Here is a 23,558-nt window from a genome sequence, read left to right on the forward strand (position 1 = left end):
ATAAAAGACGGCAAACTTTTACACTCATGTACGTGATTCCATCAAGTTTATCTTCAACATAGACTACCATAAGGATATGGAATCATTAAGACCAAATATAAGCTCAAACTTCTCATATCAAGTGGTGAATTCATTTAGTACTTCTCAATAGCACCACCACAACAGATAATGGAAACATTAAGAGTAAAACTAAAGTAAATCCATCAAGTTCTTCTCAAAAGCACCACCACAACTGGCTATGGATTAAGAATAAAACTCAACCTTATAGAACACTACCACACGCCATAAGGATATGATATGTACTGCGTATTGTCGGCCTATATGGCTTCGTTTGACTACAAAGGGGTATCCACCATATTACCTCAATCCCCCTATCCCCCTCGACTTTCAAGGATTATTTTATTTGGAATGAGTAAGTATGTTCATATCCTGGTAACGTATCTATGTTCATATCCTGGTAATGTATCTATCTATATTATTTGCATTACACAAAAGGATAAAAGGTAAGATTAATTCCTACGTCTGATGCATCGCTATCGCGGGACCAAACACCGTGATCACTAAGAGATAGTTGTAGGGTTCAACTGTCAAGAGCATTTTATGCTTCTCAATCGCGATTCACTGACAGCGCTTGTGAAGGAGGGGGCATGAAGCTGATCAACTACTCAAATGTTCTTGACTAATGCGAAGTTCCACCCACAGTAGCGAAGAGTCTGGCAAAGTTGCATTTCGTGACCATGATGGACTCTTCTGTGGTCACGAAAAAGCAATAAATCGGGCATATAATGAACAATGACAAATTTCAAACGATGACTTTTTCTATTTTCTAAAAATGAGAGCTCAGGGAGGGTGGACGGGGGTGGGGGTGATATAAGGTTGGTATTTCAACCTAATTCATCAAGGCCTTGATTCTCAAACCCCCCCACCCCCACCCCCACCCCCACACCACCCCCACAATACACAATGTGATTATACTTGATTTTTTGGTGTAATTTCATTCATGAAATCATGAGATTATAGAGTAGAATATTGAAAACATTTTACCTAACTTACTAAAATGGTAATTTAGGAATTTTACCATGAAATTGGACTCTAATTGAGAAACTAATAATAGAATTGCATTTACAAGCTTATGATAACCCGTCCATATAGTTTATTTAGGGATTTGACCGGGTTAACATAGAGGGTTGACTTTTTCTTTGACCTAAATTACGGAAGTAGCCTATTTTGATGTGTTGTTCGATAATTTACATAAATTGAGATCATTGGAAGCTACTAGTGGATTGGAGATTTGAGTTTCAACGTATTTAAGGGCGAGTGAGACTCTTGAATAGTTCCTTTTCCGACCTCACAATTTTGGAACTTACATTATTGGTTTCAAATGAAATTGTGATTTTGAATTGTTTGTTCTATGAAATTATACTATTTGCTTCTAAAGCTTTGAGTTGATAAATTCTCTGGCATCAAAACATGATTCATTATTGATTTGCTAAATCGAGTGTGGCATGCAAGATGCATTGATTAGGAAGCATGTTATGATACATATCATTTTTATACGTGTTAAGATACATGACATGACTCCGTGTTTATCAATTGATACTATTATGATCGCACTACTGTACCTTATGTGCATATGATATATGAGTTGAGATGGTGCTAGCGTCGTACTAGCTGCGGGCAATACTTAGTTCACACATAGTTTAAGATAGCCATCATTGTGGACGGACTGATGGAACACACAGTTGGTTGGGCTGTTGATGAGGTGATGTTGACTATGGATGGACTGTTAAAATACATAGTTCAACGTAGGTTAGGTTGTCCTATGGACGGTTTATTATAATGCATAGGTACTGCTGTGATATTTAGTTGAGATTATCATGTATGCTTGTGCCTATTCATTTATATATGCTTTTGCACTTATATTAGATGGTATTATCTGTACATGACATGCATAGTACTTTCCAATACTCATCCACGGGGTGTGACAGGGGGACGGGTAAATGATATATCTTGCTTGGCTTAGGCTCACCCATTTTGTTTTTCTGTTTTGTATAGATCCTAGTACTAGTACAATTACAAGGCATCCTTGATCCTGTTCAAGGCAGTTAGAGATCCAGTTGAAGTGAACCTATCGCATTTAGACCGTGGTGACATCTTTCTTATTTAAGTAATGGCTCTAGATGTGTGCACAGCTCTTGATTTTGAATCGTGACGTTATTTTATTTTCTGAATTATTTTGTTAAAGTCGTTAGAAAAAGTTACTTATTGTAAGTCAATGTAACTTGCAAGTGCAAAAAACCAACATACTAGTTGACAAAAAGTTGAACTCTTACTATATAGTAAGTGGAGTACAAATATTATACATATTGATACAGTGGCAAGGAATCTCAATTTACTTGGGACTGAAGGTAATTGCTGCTTTTGTATACAGTGGCATGGATACTACTTACTATAATAACTTGGAGCAAATGTGGATAGAAACTTTTATGTACCTTTATGTGTAAGATATGAGAAAGAATCAATTTCTCTAGTTAGATTTTAGAGTCATGATTAAAGATCTTACCACCACATTTCAAACTAATTTAGACTATAGAGTCATCATTAAAGATTCTATCACCATATTTCCAACTAATTGAAAAACTAAAGCTCAATTAATGCTAGCAGCGGCTAGTGCATGTAACCTTTAAGTGGTGGCCCAAATGGAGCACCAAATACTTATTTTAAATCCAAATGCAAGAAAAGCTTGGTCTAATCCATCTAACATCTATGCTTAACTGAATCTAACAATTAAATATATATTGACAAAAGTGAAATGAAATGGTGCCGTGGGGTCAATTAGAAAAAATAAATTAAGGAGACTTAGTAGAAAAAGATATAAAAAAGAATGGGAAAAGGACACCAAGAAGAGATTAGACAGAATGAAGCTTCATCCAAAGAATGATGAAAAGGATCATCCAATCACTTTTCTCTCCGAGTTTAACTTTTAGAAAAGAACTTTCATAAGTTTAAAATACCTAAAAGATAATTACAGATAATTATTCGAAATAAGTGAAATCGGTAACCTACAGATAATGCGAAGTTTGGTTAATGTTGCATGTTATGATCCTTAGAAAGAGCATATTTCATTTGACAATTTTGCATTTTAGATTTTGATTTGTTTTTTTTTATAATCTTGGTATTCAAACCTATTTGTGCGCACCTTGATTAATTTAACGGGAATATGTTACCTTTCACCAGCACAAATATTGAATAACTCTGTCCACCAAGACTTGGATAGATGGATAAAAATCATCTAATATTTTTACTCCAATGAAATTTGAATTTGCGACCACATGATTCTCAAATAATTTTATTAGGCCGTACTCTTGGATCGTAGACAAGGGGATCATTGTTGGTTTCAAGCACCCTAATGACAAATGATGCACTATTCTTTACTTTAGTCCTAAATTATTTTTGTTTTCTCATTTCAGATGACTTGTTAAATTTAATGCTTAGTATCAAATTGACTCTGCTTTGGCATAATTAATTACACTTTAATAAGGCAGTGTCTTGAATCTATATCTGCGATTGTTTTCTATTCACTGAGGAACTTATTTACGTTTATGTGGTAGTGCAAGAACTCTACAGACAATGAAATTTCACGCCATTTCATAGAGAAAATGATAAAAATAGTCACTGGTGCTTTAGGTAAGTTCAAAACAGTGTCCTAAATATATGTTTGAGCAGTTTAATCCTTTGTCAAAATTGAGTATGTCTGGTGTCGGTCAAACATTTTCATCAAATTTTGGTGGTTAGATTTAAAAGGAAACTGTGGCAAGAAAGTTCATCAAATCCCAAAAACTGCAAAATCAAAAAATGCAGCGGAAGAAAGATAATAATAGCAAAAATACACCCAAAAAAAAAAAATACACCAAACACTTAAAATAGAGCAAACATAGCAGAAACTACAAGCACTAGACTTTCAAATGTGAATTTTCGTTAAATTTTTTTTTTTTTTCAAGATTCTCATAATATTTAACAGTTTGCTATATATTTGACGAAGATTAAAAGTTCTCACATTTAACAAATTTACAGAACTAAAACTGCTCCAAAATATATTTAAGAAATTATTATAAACCTACCTCAAATGTTGATTGAACTATCACATGCTTGAATAGTAGTCTTAACTGGTTGCAAATGTTTATTCAAGTATGTCAATCAAAGAACAAAAACGACTAGCTTTTACTTTTGTTTACAGATTACTCGGCATGACCATGCCCGAGGCAGATCAAGCGCAAAAGCGAACCCAGAATTTCAAGTTTGAGTTGTACTAAGCGATCTCAAGTTATTATATAATAATAATTAGATTCAATATGAAATATTCATAAATATTTAGTTGATTGCTTAATATACAAACACGGTATGTGTGTTCCTGTAAATCCGCACGATATCTGCTAGATCCGCTACTAATCAATGGCAACTTTTTTGTGTTGAACTAAATCTATTGCTTTCGACTGGAAATATGTATATATACGAGGAAAAAAATAAAATGTACTAATAATAAGATCACACTTATTTGTATCATTGCTACACTAAATCTTGAATTCGCTTATATTTGCATATGTTACTTCCTTTTCATTGGTAATGATAATGTCCTAAGTGATTAATGATTAGTGATTCGACTCAACCATACTGAAAGTGCCTCCCTGAAAGATTTTTAGATCGACCTTCATTTTTTATTAGGGTAAATTACACTGAAGATCCCTGTAATATGACTCAACCGTAAATGCGTCTCTCTCATATTTTAAAACCAAACACTTTCGTTCCTATGAAAATCTTACAAAAATAACTTGATATGTCCATGTTACTAGGTGCGCAAGTGTTTAGTTTTGGAAAACACAAGGTATATCTATAACAAAGTACTAAATATATTAAAATATAATTAATAGAAGACAAATTAAAATTGTAAGTAAACCTAGTCTGATATTATTTTGTGTAAAATCTCCATTATATAAGAGGTGTTTATGTGTTTTAGAAAAATAGAAATAACATTATTATATTTGTGTAGGATCCATAGTATAGGATGTGTAAGTAATTGACTTTAAAATACAAGTGTATCTACAATTGAGTCATAGTACAAGGGTGTCCAATTTAATTTACCTTTTATTTATTTTGTACTCAAATATTTCATCTAATTTCATGTTAGTCCAACCAAGACTAAATTGAGCATGAGAAAATAGGTCAATTGTAAGTAACCAGTCGCTTCTCAAATGCATACAAGATGGTCCCTTACCAACAAGGATTGCGGTGGAGTTGTAAGTACTCTTTTGTCCTTAACCAGAAGTCTGGTTTCAAGCCCTGTTGGGTACAGAGTCGCCTGTGTTAGGGAGCGCTTTATCCCCAATGTGGGACTTCCCAGCGCGAATTCGGATTCAGTCGGGGCCTCAACGTTGGTACCAGACACCCGGGGTGTTTGGGGGTTGTGGGGGGGGGGGGGGGTGTTGGAAACCAAAAAAATACAAGATGGCATCTGAGTATATGGTGAATAAACTGGTCCTGGCAAAGGGCAGGATCAGCTTAAGTTGAACCATGGGAGAATCTCCATCCCTGTGCAAGCAACAAAGGAAAATTGCACACTCCCTACGCAGGAATTATCCTGTTCAGGTTCAAAGGGTTCTTTCTCAGCCTGATCAGTCAGCATTTGAAGCTGACACAGACACCCCCGGTGCTTTCTCGTGTCAATAAATCGAAGATATAAGAGACTGAATACAAGAAAATAGGTGATATCTTATTGCTAACAAGGATAGTTTCTTTGAACAAGGCTGTTGTCTCAATTTATTTAACATAACCAAACTAGATACTTACCTAACACTTGATACTGAAGCTCCTTCTACCTCCTCCTTGACTGGCCTATGGAGTTGTCACCACTTCAGAAAGCTCTGAGCCAGTTTACGATCTTTATATAGTCCTGAAATTGTATTCTTCAAGGTAAGCGATGGAGCTTAGTGAGGAATACAAAAAGTTTCTGCATTATGTTGCAAGGTAACCGCTGCAACTATTTTCTTGAATGCTCCCTCTGTTCCATTTTATATAACACTTTTTCCTTTTTTGTTCGTTTAAAAGAGAATGACAGCTTTCTATTTTTGGAAAACTCTTTAACATTCCAATTTTACCCATAATGACATGCTTTTATAGTCTTAGAAATATCATGGTATGTTTATGACTGAAACTCCAAAGGTACTTTTGGTAATCAAAAAGTCTTTTTTTCTTTATTAAACTCCATTCCGCTAAAACAACGTCATTTAAGATGAAACGGAGGGATTGATCTTTCGGAGCGTAAGGAGGGATAAGAAAAGTGTCGTGTTGTGTTGCAGGCTAATACAGGTAATCATTTCTTGGATAAAACATATTTTTACCTTTAAAGAACTTGGAGAAAGAAACACTCACCTTTAGCTCTTCAAAGAGTTGATGTAATTTTCTGGCAAGTAGATTTCACCACCGACCTCACCATGTTGTTCCCCACTAATGGTTTTTTTAGCAGCTTGAAACGCCGCACTCATAGCATCCATGCCGCGCTGAATGGCTTCCTCTTCACTTCCATAACCATGATTTTCAGCATACTTCCTTATATCTTCGGTTATTTTCATAGAACAAAACTTAGGCCCGCACATGGAGCAGAAATGTGCCACTTTAGCACCATCGGCTGGTAAAGTTTCATCATGGAAGGACATTGCAGTAACGGGGTCCAATGACAAAGCGAATTGGTCCATCCATCTGAACTCAAATCTCGCCTTGCTAAGTGCATCATCCCATGCTTGAGAAAGTGGGTGACCTTTTGCTAGATCAGCAGCATGAGCAGCTATCTTATATGCTATTACCCCTGCCTTCACATCATCGCGATTAGGCAGACCGAGATGCTCTTTTGGAGTGACGTAACACAGAAGTGCGGTCCCGAGTGCTCCTATATTGGCTGCACCAATGGCTGAGGTGATATGATCGTATCCGGGAGCGATATCAGTCGTCAATGGTCCAAGAGTGTAAAACGGTGCTTCATTGCACCACTCTAGCTGTTTTTGCATGTTCTCGGGAATTTTATGCATTGGAACGTGTCCAGGCCCTTCATTCATAACCTGAAACCCAAAACAATGTTTGTTACTAAAGTCTTACCAGTTACAGTCAAACCTCACTACAACGGCGTAGTTTGTCCGGATATTTTTTGGCTGCTATAGCGACATGTTGTTATAAAGAACATATAAATAACACAATGTGAAAGTCAGTTGCAAAGAAACTCGGCCGTTATAGTTAAATGTTGTTATAGGGAAATAATTGTTATAGAGAGGTCTGACTGTGCAAGGTAGCTCAAAACTGATATTCAGGTGAAGCAATAGTCAGAAATAGAGGCTAATCAAGTGATGATATATAATTCTATATGCTTTCTAATTTATGAAACAGAATACCCTCAAACTACGCAAAAGTCGAGATTTTAAGGAGAGAAATAGGAAAAAGAAATATAAATTCAAGTTAATGATGAGAAGAGTAAAGAGAAAGAGAGAGAGGTACATGACATTGCACTCCGGAATCAACTCAATAGGCTAGCTTCACAATCTAGTGCACCTTGAATTTGAAAGTGAAAAAAGCACATGGAAAGTTTCTTCATGCTTCATGAGAACTAAGATATTTTTCTAACAGTTTTCTTGTCCAGTAACAAGACAAGAGATGGTTTTTATTAAGTAGACTTTAGATGAACACATTTGAAATGGAACATCAACTCTGTGCTACTAGTTAATTGGATAGTAGCAATTAGCAAACTACAGAATATTGTTACCTGTACATCCTTTTCCCAAGCTCGGCGAGTCAGCTCCCCTTGAGTCAAGAGCTCAGCGAACTGAGCAGTGTCATTTGCATCATAAATTGAACCAGGTCTCAGTCCATCACCAATCGATAACGATATATCATACTGATTACAGATGTCAAGTATATCATCCCAATGTTCATAAGCGAAATTCTCCTTGTGATAAGCTAAGCACCACTTTGCATGAATGGAGCCTCCACGAGAAACAATCCCAGTCATCCGTTTTGCTGTCAGTGGGATGTACCTAAGAAGGACTCCAGCATGGATCGTGAAGTAATCAACCCCTTGCTCGGCTTGTTCAATTAAGGTCTCCCTAAAAACTTCCCAACTCAGATTCTCAGCAATGCCGTTTACTTTTTCTAGTGCTTGGTAAATTGGCACAGTGCCTACTGGTACAGCAGAATTACGCAAGATCCACTCACGAGTCTCGTGGATGTGACGACCAGTAGAAAGATCCATAATAGTATCCGCACCCCACATTGTTGCCCATTGAAGCTTGTGAACTTCTTCTTCAATTGAGCTTACAACGGCAGAGTTTCCAATGTTGGCATTAACTTTCACTAAGAACTTTCTTCCTACTATCATAGGCTCCAACTCAGGGTGCTTCTTGTTTGAAGGGATGATGGCACGGCCCCGAGCAACTTCTGACCTCACAAACTCCGGATCCATTTTTTCACGTGCAGCACAGTATGCCATTTCCTCAGTTATGATTCCCTGCCTAGCATAGTACATTTGCGTGTACCTTGGTCCTCCTAACTTCTCCCTCCTGTTAATCCACTCCTTCCGCAGCTTGGGAAGTCCTATTTAGATGCATTATTATTAGGGATTTTTTCATTTCTGGCCCATCGGCCCAAAATTAATTACAGGTGCTAGGCAAGAAATACATTACATATACACTGATTATGTATAATATGTATACAATATGTATATTATATGTTTATACTTAATATGCAAGACATGTACATTTACCGCCTATTATTGTTTTGGATGGTTCAAAAAGGTAATTAACTATTATGTATATAAATAGATTGTGTCCTAAATCATAATGTTATATAAATCAAGACATTTAGCTTAATGTTTCATTGGACATAAAGTACAAACAACTTTCACTCAAAAGGTTGTCTTTATAAGTCATATCTGCCAACTCAGCCAAAGAATGCAAGACTAGAACAGGTAAAAAGAAAACAAAGAAAAACAAATGTGGAAATTGAGAGCTAATAATACAAAAGAACAACTGCTACACATCAATCCCATAGTAGTTGGGAATATTAGTTGGGGTCGACTATATGAATCCTCACTATCTATATCGCTCCATTTGAACTCGTCTCAAATCCTATGTTTAAAAGAATTAGATTTATAGCACTAGGAGTTTTTTATATTTTTCACTAGCATATAAATCTCTAACAAGACTATAGCGGACGTTGGACTTAACGTAAACATACCTACATGACTAAAACTTAATCCCAACTAATTGGTATCACCTATATGGATCTTTTTAGAGCTAATAATGTTCCAGAATTGTTTCAAAGAAGGAAAAAAATGATGAAAACCCAAGATCAGATAATTCAACTTCCAAGAATTGCAAATACACAGCTGAAAATGACCAAATTAAAGCTGATCTATAAATGGGAATAACAGATGAAGGTTAAGTGAATGAGGTATTAAAAAGATCAAAGAAAAGAACAACAAATTAAGCAGATACCAGTCACATATATCTAAAAGATTATTGAATATTCTACACTAATCCTTGGTTAAGATATTATCATCAAAAGGAACAAGGAAGATATAGTTAATAGGCATACCAACACGCGGATCTACATCCTGAGGACCACTAGTATCATAAGTGTCAAAATGTGGTTCATCCCCGGAAAGATGGATACGTCGAAATGGGACTTTGAGCACATGACCTGTTTTTTCATGCACAACTTCACTGCAAAATGCACATTCAGCTAATAAACATCTTCTAATAAACATCTTGCAAAACCAATGGGCTTAAAAATTTGCAATAAACATATATGTACTGCTGCATTTGTGATCTGAAGCTCTACATCACAAACATATTTGATCTCAAAAACAGGATATACAAGGGTTATACTTCACCTGAAAAATAAGGCAGTCACTTGCTATAATAGTGTTTTGTCAAACCACTGAATAGTGCAAAAAGTCTTTACTCTGCCAACGTTTATAAGTTAAACCCTTAATAATAAGTCAAAGTGTCAAACCCCCAAGTTCTATACAATTTGTTCCGAAGAAAGATCTTGAATGCTTAGCCACTTCACTCGAGCTATCAAAGAGATGTTTCAATAGTATAATATTGTTACAAATTCCATATACTGAATCCTCAATAAATATTGCTTTCTCGAAGAACTACATAAGCAATGACAGGAGGGATTCTAGGCAGACCTGTATTCTTTGGAGCTTTTCGGGAAGCATTCTTCAAACGATGGAAGTGGCAGGAAATCAGGAGCATTAGGATCAACTGTGTGCTTTGGCTTTGTCTTCTCTTTATTATTAGTACTGGGAGGATCAAAGGTTAGTGTGGCTCTAGGGCTTGAAAAGGAATTGAAACACGTCTCCCTTTTCCTTGTAACAGCAACTTGCCCTGTCAAATCGAACCGTGGCAAGAAGGAACTGCTTGGAAAATTTACTTGTGGATGCTGGTTCCCATTCTTGCATAGGAGTGATGTCAAAGCAGTTTGGACGGATGCCATTTTTCTACGCCTGGATAAGGATATTAAAGCAATTATGTCACGAATTAGGACTACTCATCCATATATAAGCAGACAGGGAAAAAACATATTTAGAACAAGGTATGCTTGTAATGATACAGCAAAAGGTTAGTGATGCTACAAATAGAATATCATAAACCAATACACGAAAAGAATCTTGGAGAATTCAGAATTCGTAGCTAAATAATAGGTTCTAGAAAAAAGTATTTTCTGTAGTTTAAGTATTCACTCCCTTTGCCTAATTTTGTGACATTGTACTTTTTAGTTTGTTCCGGAAAGAAATTCCACTTTTCTACTTTTGGAACAATTTAACTTTAAACTTCTCATTTTACCCTTAACATGCTTTTATTGCCACATAAATGAAATAACATGTTCAGAACCATAAGTTTTAAAAGTTGTCCTTTCTAAAACTTTGTGCTCAGTCAAACACCACCACATAAATGGAACGGACGGAGTACTAGATTTGGTCACGTCCAATGATGGCATTCTAGTTTTTTGAGAAAGGTAACAGCATATTGATCATCAACACAAAGGTTAGCTGGAAACTACGACGTTCTAATTTATTGGTTGTGTTTGGAAGATCATTCCAAGAATCAAAGGCAGATGCAATATCAAATCAACGGGTTCGGTGGTAAAAACATAAGCATTGAACCATCAAATTTTAAATCCTAGATCCACCTTTACCGAGTATTAGTGTCTTTCGAGGAAGAAGTACACAGTATGCACCTTTTGCCAGAACAATAAGAATCTTGGAGGGGGGTGATGTGGGAGAATTTGATTTCTTAAAGGAAGCACAAATCAATTCAATTGACAAAATATAGGATCAGGAATCTCAGATGACATGTTACTGCATCTTATTTTCCTTAAATTTTGATAAATCAAAATCTAGTCTTTATACTGGATGCAAGTAGTACTTAACTAGATGACATGATATACCCATATATATGAAGTAAAACCAAACAGAGCAATACACTAGTATAATCTTAACCAAAATAGCTTAAGTTCTATGTACTGATGAAGTAAAAATATTTACATAATCAGATCATGATAATCATTAATTGATTACCCAGTAAAAACGAGTCATCACATTTTACACTACAGTAATAGTGAAAAATTCTTTATATAATCAGCTTTCCAACTTAATTCCAACGAAAATTCCCTCCCATCAGAACAAAAACAAAGCCATATTTTTTTTTTAAGGTGGTTTCCTAGTTAGGTTGAGCCTCGACTATTCCACGAGGCCTGTTACCTCCTATCAGGATAGGTATCAGGTAACTTTGAGCCCGTTTGGCTTAGCTTATAAGTTGCTGAAAACAACTTTTAATTTGTTTTCAGCTTTTTTGAGTGTTTGGCTGGCCAGCTTATAGGCCATTTTATGCTTAAAATAAGCCGTAGCCTCATTTTTATTTTTATTTTAGCTCATAACAGCTTATGAGCTGCATTTTTTAAGCTAAGCCAAACGGGGCCCTTTATTTACCAAAGCTTAAGACATATGAGAAAAATTGTCTCCGCTAAGATTTGAACCCTGATTCACTTCATAGTTGATTTGGCATGACTACTTGGCTACTTTTCCATCAAATTTATTTTCTAAATAACCAGCCATGAATTCAGTGATTTTAAAGTGACAAAAAAAATACTCTTTTTAACTTTTGCATAAAAATTTAGTATTTTGAATGAATATTCCAGAAGTATTTGCAGATACAAAAGGAAGGGAAATAACGAATATACAGAACACAGAGAAACGTATAAATTAACTTAATCTACATTGATTAGATTCTCCAAAAATGCCGCCGTACCGTAGAATCCTTCAAAAATATATTCCCTTCCCTATTTATAAGTTCAGATTTCCAGAGTAAAACAGGAAAATGATTCACCGCAATTTGTACTATATCCCCTTAAATATTTTAAATTGTTACTTATATAATATTTAAAAATTGTATGTTCAAATTTACCGTCAAAATAAAAAAGTTTAATTTTTAAAATTTAAAGTGTATCGTATCAATTGAGATTACACTATTTTTTAAAGATCCGACGCGTACCTATAAAGCTTAATAGTTAAATGAGAAAAACGAACCTCAAACGAATGAATTAGAGCTCTTTCTTTCCCTTATCTGTTCACAAGCAAATGATCAGAATTGAAATGAGTTATTTCCAATATCTTGTTGTGCTGTCTTATAGGGATTTCTTTCACTCAAAATCAATCAAATAAGCTAAGAGCTTACCTAGCTTTTTGATTGGGCCCCACGGCCCGTTAGATATTTTTATGGGATTTTATGGAAATAGTCAGTCCAAATACTCAGTATAACAAATTAGAGTAAATTTCTCAATTGATTGGGACCATTGTTTTCGGGAGCGTTTTCGGGGCGAGCTTCGGGCAGGACGTACTAAAAATGCTTCTGGACGCAAATGAAAAGCGTAGATTCAGAGGGCATACGCCCTATAATTTGGGGCATAAGTCCCGGGCGTAAAAGCGTAAGCCCCGGGCGTAAAGGCGTACGCACCGGGCGTTAAATTTACTTTTATTTTTTTAAAGTATTTTTGGTGTGCATTATGATTTTTATTATTGGTGTGATGGTATTTATACTTTATGATCATGTTTTGATGTTGTAGTGATATTTCTTAAAATATATAAATAAATAAATAAATAAATAAATAAAGCAACTCTCGCACAAAATAATACTGTCATAAATAGTGTTTTTAGATGATTACGTCTAGAATTGATATGATAGAGATTTCAGAGCACTGTGTTCTTGAAGCAAATTTATTCATTTTTTGTCATTGCTCTTACACTTTTTGTCTTCACTGGAAATCTTTGTCGGCATTCTAAATTCTAATTCATATTTCATGTAGGACTAGGACCCAACCAGTAGTCTAGAAAATATTTGCTTGGGATCATTTTTTATCTCATCAAAACTTGAAAGTTCTTGTTCACCGGGAAAGTTACTAATTAGAAAATCACAACTCAAAACATAGTGATGTATCTAAACATTGATGTAAGATATATATTGTACCATGCCACTCATGGTTTTTTTCACCAACCAAAAAAAAAAAAAAAAAAAAAAAAAAAAGAGAGAATTCAAGGTGTGTGTTGTTCAATTTTTTATTTTAATAAATAAACCACAAACTTGAATTTGTAGATTTACTTGAATGTTGGAATGTGCTACGGGATGTGGATGAATTTTCTGTATTATTACGTTTAACTAAATTCATAAAAACAGAAATTTAAAAAAGAAAAGTAAAAAGTAGCACAAAATAACAATTGAATTCCTACCTTACGGGCTACGTTGAATAATTTCTATTAATTAATATGATACGAGATTTTCTTTTTAAAATATTTCTTCCATGAAAGGATTACAAATTTAGATTTTCGTATAGTTACTGTTAGGGTTTTGCCCTAATTTTCTTATCATATTTGAGTTTTACTTTTCTTTTGAATTATCATAATTGCTTTTACTTTTCTTGAAAAGAAAATATATATCTTTTCCATATTTGGTTATTTCTTGTCTTGGAAGAAAAGTTTTGAACACTCATAAATTGAAGACCTCCTTACCACAACCATAAGACAATAGCATTCACAATCTACTCATTAACAAGTTCTGTTTACGAGAGATTATTCTCTTAATAAGTTTTATACTTTTTATAGTAGTTTTCCCAATATGTAGGTCACTTGATCAAATTATATTAAATATTACGCTTCTTTTAGTATAGTTTTTTTTTTGTCGTATTTCCGTTCAAGATTTGCAATTGTTAGATTCCACACGACTCCCTGTTATTTTGATAGAAAGGATGGAAATGCTTAGCTTACTAAACCAGCAACAGCGGAGTAAGCTCTCATATCCGTGAAGGACTGCTTTCCAGCAGAGGAAAACTTCTCGTTGTTGATCTTGCCGTTAAAGAGTAAGATGCTGAGGACGACAGGGGAGAGGCTAATGCGGCGGAGGCATTTTCCTCGCATAAGTTGAGGTACTTTTGCCAATTATCCGACCCCGACCCTGAATCCACCACCCTTCCTCCTGTCGAGGGACCGGCGTCTTCCATATAACAGATTCCTTCTTGTAAACTTCAGTAGATTTACAAATTAAATTTGTGAGTTATTTTTTAAAATCAAACAACGCACACCTTTAATTTTACTTTTTTCTTTTTTGAAAAAGCATAACTGGCATTGTACAGATATATCTTTTTACTACATTGTCAAGTAGAGAAAGAGGAAAATGTTGGTTACATTTTTCAAATACAACACTGTGTATTGAGTTGTGATTTTCTGATAAGTAGCTTCCCTAGGGGACATGCACTTCTTAGTTTTGATGAGACCGAAAATGATTTCAAGTAAATGTTTTCAGTAAATTTTATTACTAGGATACTAAATCGGTTCCACATGAAATAATATAAATTTAAAATGCCAAGAAAAATTTTCGGTGAATGTAGTTCATCATCGACAATAGTGACTTTGGAAGATAAACCACACAAGCTGAATAACATTATTGATACTACAAAACAAAAAAACAAGTGACTTTAATTCAGAATTTTTATTTGAGTGAACATTTGAGAAATTTACCTATAATTCTAGTAGTGAGCAATCATGCATCTCAAATATCCAGCAAATTGCACTTCTCAGTCAAGGTACTACTTGTCCTGTAGTTTTTAACGACAACAACGCCCTGATCAGTTTACGCACATTTCAACGATTTCACTGATTACTTATTACCTCCTAGTCTACTGAAACCTACCCATATAGAAAGAAAATGTAGAATTTTGAGACTTGCATAGATAAGAGCATGATGATAGCATTATTTTTAGGCTAGAAAATGACAATTGCCAAATGCAAAGTGTGCCGACGAAGATCAAAGACTAGCTGACTAGCTTTATTGATCCAAAATAAAATAAAATCACTTTGCATCACAATTTCCTTAACTTAGTGACCATTTGAAAATTTTAGTCTATATAATTCTAGAAATGTGCAATCATACATCTCAAATCATTTGCGCACACTTCTACAATTCCACTAATTACTTATTATTTCCATTTCTATTGAAACTTACCCATATAGAAAGAAATTGTAGAATTTTGACACTTGCATAGATGATGATAGCATTATTTTTAGGCTAGAAAATGACAATGGCCAAGTGTTAAAGTTGCTGACAAGGATCATAGAGTAGCTGCCAAAAATGATGTGATAAAAAGATGGTGAAAATAGTGAGCAAAGATGCTCAGGGTCCATTAAGGCTAGTGTCTGTTTCTTTTGTAGTCTTCTTCGAATAGACTAAAGGCATTAGTTGATAATAATATCAGAAAGCAACAATTGTGATATTTTGGGTGCCTCACAAAATATCATCAACAGGATTCGGTCATCTACACATTTTGCACTATCGAGGGAACATGTCAAAACACTTAAAACTATTACGGTTTTATGAGTTTTATACCTAAATTATTGAGTCTTCACATAACTCCCTAAACCACCATAACTTCGCGCGATTAGAGATATGACATGTTAAGACAAGGAACATCACGCTCAAAAGCTCCTCCCAAAGAATTCCAAGTGGCAATGCACGTGGACCTTTATTGAGCTAATAGGTTGGAAACCCCCCCCCCCCCCCCCCCTAAATTATTACTGTTATGCAAGTTTCATACCTAAACTATTGAGTATTCACAAATTTCCTAACATACCATGAAATCATTTTAGCAAGTGAACTCATTTAAAGACTTTTTTCATCTCCCACATATTTTGTCATACATTTAATCGGGGGTTCTTTAATCTAAAGAGAAATAGAGAAACACTCAATAGTTTAGATATGAAACTCATGAAATGATGATAGTTTAAGAGTTTGTAACCTATTCATTCTTGCACTATGCCATGCAACAACGGTATTTTGTTCTCATGTTACAGCCAAAAGCCATTGGACTTGCCAACTTGTCATGAAAGAAAGTTGAAGCATTTCGGGCCAAGAAGATAAGTAGATTTATTGATGCTAAAATAGTAGGCTTCTCAATTGATAACAACTTATTATCCTACATTCGATACATAAATGGATACATACAACCGTTCTATTGGCGCTAAAAAGCACCAAAACCTAGAAGGGAAGCAGAGGAAGCGAAAAGTGCATCGGGAGATCAGCAGTCGGGAAAGGGGGTCGCATGGGAGGTTGCGGGGGAGAATGGAAACAGCAACTCCCCAACAAAACTTGAATCCGCCAATACAGAATGTTTCCCAAAGTCCTGAACAAAAGAAGATCAATATACATTACAATCTTTGTTGCAGAAAGAAAGAAAGAAAGAAAATCACATTAAAAATAAGTAAGTGGAGAGTTTGCGAGCTTATAGGAGTGGAGAGTTTGCGAGCTTATAGGGGTGTTGTTCTTACACATTTCTGTGGGGGGTCTTTGTTGCTCGGACTCTTCAAAGATGTGCCAATTGAGTGCCGGATCCTCCAAAAATAGTGCAACTTTTGAGGATCCGATACGGGTGCAACAACATTTCTAGAGAGACCAAGCAACATAGGCGGGGGTAGAGTGAAGGTGGATGGATAAATTTAGCGTCCTTTGAATAAACATGAAAAGATAAGAGACATTTGTTACATTTTACGTCCAGTTTGAAAGTAAGGAAAAAGATGGGAAAGGAAGAATAGAAGCTTTCCCTCCCCTTTATAGGTGACAACTCGAAATATTAAGAGATGGAAAAAAACTTTCAAGTGAATTCATCTTCTAGCGGTTGAGCCCCAGTAAATCTCTAATCTAATACACCACCAAGGGGAAAACATTGGTCATTTTAGGGTGTGTTCGGTATGACGGAAAATGTTTTCCTGGAAAATAAATGGATTACTTATTTATTTTCTGGTGTTTGGTAAACAAGCAGAAAATATTGTCCCAAAATCATTTTATATAATCTAGACAAACACTATGGCGGTGGAGGTGGTGTATGAGAGTTGTATGGGGTGGGAGTGTGTTGGAGGGTGGGGAGAAGACAATTAATGCGGAATGTCACTAATAGAATTTGTTTTCTCTACTTTCACTAAAGAAGTCATTTTCTTCATTTTTAAGGAACTTGTTTTCCTAGAGAAATTATTTTAAATTTTGACCAAATGTTTAGGATACCACACAAACCCTTCAACTCACTTACTTTATGGTAAATCAACAATATTCTGCCCTAGTTCCCAAACACAGGACGAGATTGTACTCAACAAGCATGACACTAATTCTGTTGACTATCATATCAATAATTGCAGATATCATAATTGATGCTCTAAGGAAGACAATCAAACCTCTAAAGTTCATCCTTTGCCGAATCGGCTTTGGCAGAGTCTGACTGAACAGGCTTATCACGATTCTTCTCGATAAATTCGATGATCGCCTCTTTTGTTCTCCCACCGTCGTACTGTGACAAGTTACCAGAGGCAGATCTGAAGTATATAGTAGGGAATCCCTGAACGTCGAAGTCACCTTTCGGGAGATCATTTGCGGTTGCGTCCTGTAAATGGAAATTAAGTGAGGAAATGACCAACAATGAACACAAAAACTAATATATGTCCTGTGTAGGGACGACAAAATTTGACATGTAGCCCAAATTGATCCACAAAAACCTTGTCAAAATATTTTCAAAAATATATTTTTATTTGACATATTATATATAGCAAAAAATTTGACATATTATATATAGCCATAATAAAGATAAAAATAATGTTATTAGGTACTTAAAAAAATATAAAAGAACAAACAAAGAAATTAAAAACTTAGTAAGTTGGGCGGGTTATGCTATCACCCGCTTTTTAGCCAACCCATTTCAGCCTAGATAACTTTTGGGCGGGTTACTACTCAGCCCATTTTGACCAGCCCAACCAGCCCATTTGACACCCTTAAGTAAAAGTTGAAATCAGCTAATAGATACTCTAACAAAGAATGAAGGAGATAAATGCGTCAAATATCTTTGTTTAGTTCATAAAGAAATTCTTACCAGTTTAGCAATCAGAACATCTGGATCGCTTTCAAATGATACAGCCACTTCATCCAAAATTGGAGCTAGGCTCTTGCAGTGACCACACCAAGGTGCATAGAACTCTAACAGTACTGCGCAGACCACACAAAAAGAATCATTCAGGGGAGCACAGTTATTGTTGTAGTCAAGCCCGCCGACAATAACCTGATAAACTGCTCCCTAAAATCCCTCTTTCTCCATCACATCTAAGAAACAAGGGGCCTGTTCGCTCAATAGGTGAAAAAGATAAAATGGTAAAGATTGTCTATACCTATAGTTTAAAATCTATATTGCTTAGACTCTCCAAAAATGTTGTCGCACCCGTGTCAGATCCTCCAAACATGCACTACTTTTCGAGGATCTGACATGCACCCAACGGCATTTTTGAAGAGTTTGAGCAACGTAGTCTAGAATCGACCAAAAAATGTTATAGCCACAGTAGGATATTTGAAGCTCTTCTTTATTTCTTCTGTCAGCACTTTATATCCCAGTTCATATTAAAGATATCCCAAAATAATCTTCTCATTCATTAAAGGATAAAATTTAGCTCCAAATTCATCAAAAAGACACCTTCTATACCAACTTTTGGCTCATTTCTCAACGTACACATGTGATTTTTACTCTACGTTCCACAATCAGTTAATTCACGAAATCCAGCTCTTCGTCTTACACACTGGTAAAGAAATGTAGAGAACACCAAAGAGGCAGAGACAAAATGGTTCAACAAAGTATCGATCCCTCCCAACCAAAACGTGGAATAGGGAATATGACATGGATAGACACGTACCATTTTTTCCTGAGTTGTAAACCATATCCTGGAGGGTATCCCTAACAACCACCTTAACAGGTTCATCGTTGGTTTCAGGGATGGGCTGCGATTTTATATGTGGCTTCAATTTGCCATCCTGTAATCAAGTGGAAAATAAGTGGACAAAGGTTAGCAAGCCTACCCTTCAATGCAGAATATTGTTCACAATTGATTCCGGTTTTATTCCAAACATCCAAGGCGATACAAGTGCATGGAGGTTGCAAAATTAGCCCATGAGAACATGACCAGCCCAACCTGCTCAAGTTTTGGGCTGGTCATTGACCCACTCATTAATTAGCTCAACCCATTTCAGCCCATCAAAAATTGAGCTGATATGTAGCCCAAATTAACCCATGAGAAATCTTGTCATAGAAATATTTTTTTTATTTGATATATATAACCATAGTAAAGAAAAGAAATTATTAGGTACTAAAAGATTATAATAGAACAAAGAAAGAAACTAAACTTAGTAAGAATTGGGCGGGTTAGGTTATGACCCATTTTTTAGCCCATTTCAACCCAACCCACTTCAGTCCCAAGTAACTTTTGAGCGGGTCAATTACCCGCCCATTTACTAACTCATCCCATTTTGACCCTCGCAAATTCAGCCCAACCTGCCAATTTGACACTCCTACCTTCGACGCAAAATATTGTTGATTACGGTTTTCTTCCAAATATCCAAGATGATACAAGTGCAACATGAAACTACCAACAACCAAAAGAACAGGACTCATCACCTTGTAATCCTTCAAAAAAGCAGCAATGGTATCAGGTTCCACATGGTCCTTAATGTACTTCTGATCATCAGCGTCCATTATGATGATGACAGGTGCCTGTTCGGGCTTCAGTCCGAAGTACTGCATTTCAAACAAAATGAATGTTCAACATGCCTTTTTATGTGATCATGGGTAAAATGATGCGCAAATAAAATAGTTGAATTTTTTTAACTAACCTCAAAAGCACCTTCACCAGCCTCAACATCACCCAAGAGAAAGCTCACACCGGCCCCTTTATAAAGCGCGGCAACATCGTTGTACTTGGACTTAAAAGCATCAAGCTCAGTGCTAAAGTTCACAAATAGGAGTGTCTGTAGATTTGCAAATGTAGAAAAAAAAAACAATTAATGCCTTATATTTGAAGTTAATCCTAATTATTAGTGAATGAAAACAAAATACTCCCTCCGTGCCAAATATACCCTTAACATCAATGAAGTAGTTCTTTTCAATACTGCTCAATTCTAAAAAAACATCTAATAAATAGGGGTAACTTAGTAAACTATAACTCGTATTTTTTTTTTTTAATGGGCGTCTGAAAAGAGCTAAAACGACAGTTAAAATGAGAAGGAGGAAGTAATAAAGGTACGAAAATTGTAACTATAAAATTCATTAGAAAATCATAGAATTGCTCAACATTGAAATATAAGGTCAATTTGCGGCACTGCAGCTCAGTGAATCAAGTACCTTGGCGTTGGTGCCCTCAAAGAACTTGTTAACATAAGGATGATTTTCTGGTTTATTGTCAAAAACAGTAACAATAGGAATACTAGATTCTGCAATGAACTTCTCCATTGCATCGACTTGAAAATCCTGCAAGAATATAATTATACAGCCAATTAAAGATAATATAAGGCAAGAGTTAAGCCTCAAAACCATAATGCAATGAGTATCGAAGACAAAATTATACGCAGATAACGACAATACCTCAAAATCAACAAAGAGTTCATCAAATGGCTTTAGAAGACGAAGAGTGGGCTTATTGACTGGCCCGCCCCGAGGGAGGTGTTTAGCATCAACAGTGTGAGCAAAATCGATCTCAGCTCGCAGTTTTTCAGCTAGTGCTAAATAGTTCTCAAATTTCTCTCCGGATAGGTCTGGAAATATACCGACCTAAAGAAACATAAATCGATTTTAGACAGCAAGAAGCTATGGCATGCTGAGAATAAATTTCCATAATGATGAGATAAAAATCAAATCAGCCAAAATTAATTATGGGCGCTAGCCGAAATATTCAAAACCTATACACTGATTATATATATTATGCATATATCATCCGTATATTAACTTAATATACAAAACCTACATGCTGGCTATTATTTTTTTGTGCGGTCCAAAAATGTAATAATCCCAAAATCAAAAGTATCACCACTTACAACAAAGATCTTTTTCTCATCAATAAGGTTTGAGGCATCCTCCTTCGACTTGATTTCAGCAGATGCGGGACCCACTTGTTTCTTCAAATAGGCTACAATACCGGCTGCATCGCGAGGGCCGTTATATTCTTGAACTTTCTTTCCTCCATCCCGCAAGATCTTGATAGTCGGGAAACCCTGGATCTCGTACTGTCCTGCAAGTTCTCTATTGGCTTCATCACTTGCATCGTACTTAGCTAGAACAATTGGAGGGTCGTGACTACTCAGCTCTGAGGCAGCTTTTTCATACTGAAAGAAATTAAGTTTAGCATAAATCAGCGGCATACGTTGAAAATTCCAAGAAAATAAAAGGATTTTTTTTTCATTTTTGGCCTGTCGGTTGAAATTAATTACAGACGCTAGCCAAAATTAGATTATGTATATTTTGTGTATACAATATGTATATTTGTACTTAATATACAAAACCGATACATTTGCTGACTATTATTTTTTTGATCTTCCTCCTTTAAGCACTTTAATGTAGAAAGTAGTACCTCGGGAGCAAGACTCTTACAGTGCCCACACCTGTTATTGGAAGTAGATTATCAGATGCTAATAAATTGAAAGGAAATGGAAAAAAAAAAAAAAAAGAGGCTGGACATTTGTTCATTACTTAATTGCTTCTACATTTGATCTATGTTGCTCGGACTCTCCAAAAATGCACTATTTTTGGAGTATCCGGCACACACCCTTCGACACTATTGAAGAGTCCGAGCAACATAGCATTTGATACTTTGTTTGTTGATACAATCACAAAGTTGCCCACAGCTATGAAGGCATTAAAATCTAAATTCAAAGTTTTTCATGCCAAAGCATAGACTGTCCCAGAAAAGAAAAAAAACCATTTAACTTGCAATAACACTAAACACAAAAATAAATCTACTTAAGAGTCATCAGCAGTATGATTTCCAAAAATCCTTGACAGTAAAACCTTATATCCTATAAATAGAAAAACACATAAACAAATCCACATTCTTTTTATTTTCTTTTTTAAAATCTGCATACACATTCTAAAACCAAAAAAAAAAAAAACAGCTAAAACGAACAAAACGAAGATTTTCTACAGAAAACCTAATAACCTAGCACATATCAAATCCAGATTCTTTATTTTTCTTTTTCACATCTGCATATAGAGATACTAAACCCCCCCCCCCCCCCCCCCCACCCCCAAAAAAAAAAAAAAAAAAAAAAGCAAACATGAATTAAAGAATAGGTCTTTTTAAACAAAAATTAATCAGTCCACAAAAATAAACTACAAAATAAAGATCAGAACCCCCCCCCCCCCCCCCCCCCTCTTTTATACCGAAATAAAAAATAAAAAAACCAAACATTGATTATATTCTACACATACAGATTCTTAAAGCAAAGAAATCAGCACCAAAAAAAAAAACAGTAGAGTAGTGCAAAAAGGGATTAATTACTAATAAAAATAAAAACTTTATATAAAAAAACCTTAAAACCCAAAAGATTGCAGATTGAAAGCAGCAAAAAATGAACTTTTTAAAAAAAAAAAAAAAAAAAAATCTTTTTACAGTAAACAAAAAACCCCAAGAAAATACCCTATCATGACATCTCTCTTCTACTCAAAGATTCAACAAATAAAATTAAAAAGATCAGAAACAAACCCCCTTTATACAAAAATAAATAAATAAACTCAATCATTGGTTATCTTCTACACATACAGATTGAAAACAGCAAACTTAAAAAAAAAAAAAAAAAAAAAAAAAAAAGGGAATTGATTAATGTAATGAATTACCAAGGGGCGTAGAATTCAAGAACAATGAAGTTGTGCTTAGAAATAGTATCAGTAAGGTTAGAATGGTCCAAAGTCAACACATATTCCTTTTCTTCTTCAGCTACAACACAAACTGTAAGAAGAAGAGCTGATAAAATCACCAAAATGCCACTCTTTGCCATATTTATTGCTCACTTGTCTGAAGTTAATTTTGAGTCATAGCAGCTCTAGAATTATATTTATATTTATAAAGAAAAAAATGGGGCTTTGATTGGAAATTGGGAAGGGTGCCATGTCAACAT

At 35.3% G+C, this 23,558-nt stretch overlaps 2 protein-coding genes across 3 annotated transcripts; both read right to left on the bottom strand.

The window, feature by feature from the left end:
- Positions 1-5,122: 5,122 nt before the first annotated feature.
- On the bottom strand, positions 5,123-12,793 carry LOC132605808 (phosphomethylpyrimidine synthase, chloroplastic). 2 transcript variants are annotated; one of them, XR_009569465.1, is made up of 7 exons: positions 12,635-12,793; positions 10,235-10,552; positions 9,634-9,761; positions 7,805-8,631; positions 6,427-7,109; positions 5,845-5,947; positions 5,123-5,686 (listed from the first exon to the last, which is right to left on the bottom strand). XR_009569465.1 is itself a non-coding variant. In XM_060319052.1 (6 exons), the coding sequence occupies exons 2-5, from the start codon at positions 10,540-10,542 to the stop codon at positions 6,429-6,431; spliced, it is 1,944 nt and encodes a 647-aa protein (XP_060175035.1). In that variant the 5' UTR covers positions 10,543-10,552; positions 12,635-12,793; the 3' UTR covers positions 5,747-5,947; positions 6,427-6,428. The 2 variants fall into 2 exon arrangements, 1 of the variants encoding a protein (XP_060175035.1); XM_060319052.1 differs by lacking the exon at positions 5,123-5,686 and having other exon boundaries at positions 5,747-5,947.
- Positions 12,794-16,492: 3,699 nt separating this feature from the next.
- Positions 16,493-23,480, bottom strand: LOC132605809 (protein disulfide-isomerase-like). Its single transcript, XM_060319053.1, has 11 exons — positions 23,278-23,480; positions 22,016-22,046; positions 21,483-21,770; positions 21,034-21,219; positions 20,794-20,919; positions 20,286-20,420; positions 20,071-20,190; positions 19,313-19,430; positions 18,505-18,617; positions 17,816-18,021; positions 16,493-16,773 (listed from the first exon to the last, which is right to left on the bottom strand). Exons 1-10 carry the CDS (start codon positions 23,436-23,438, stop codon positions 17,818-17,820), a joined length of 1,482 nt encoding a protein of 493 aa, XP_060175036.1. The 5' UTR covers positions 23,439-23,480; the 3' UTR covers positions 16,493-16,773; positions 17,816-17,817.
- Between the last annotated feature and the right edge of the window lie 78 nt (positions 23,481-23,558).

This window comes from Lycium barbarum, chromosome 8 (genome assembly GCF_019175385.1).
Source record: "Lycium barbarum isolate Lr01 chromosome 8, ASM1917538v2, whole genome shotgun sequence".
Classification (NCBI taxonomy): Eukaryota; Viridiplantae; Streptophyta; class Magnoliopsida; order Solanales; family Solanaceae; genus Lycium; species Lycium barbarum.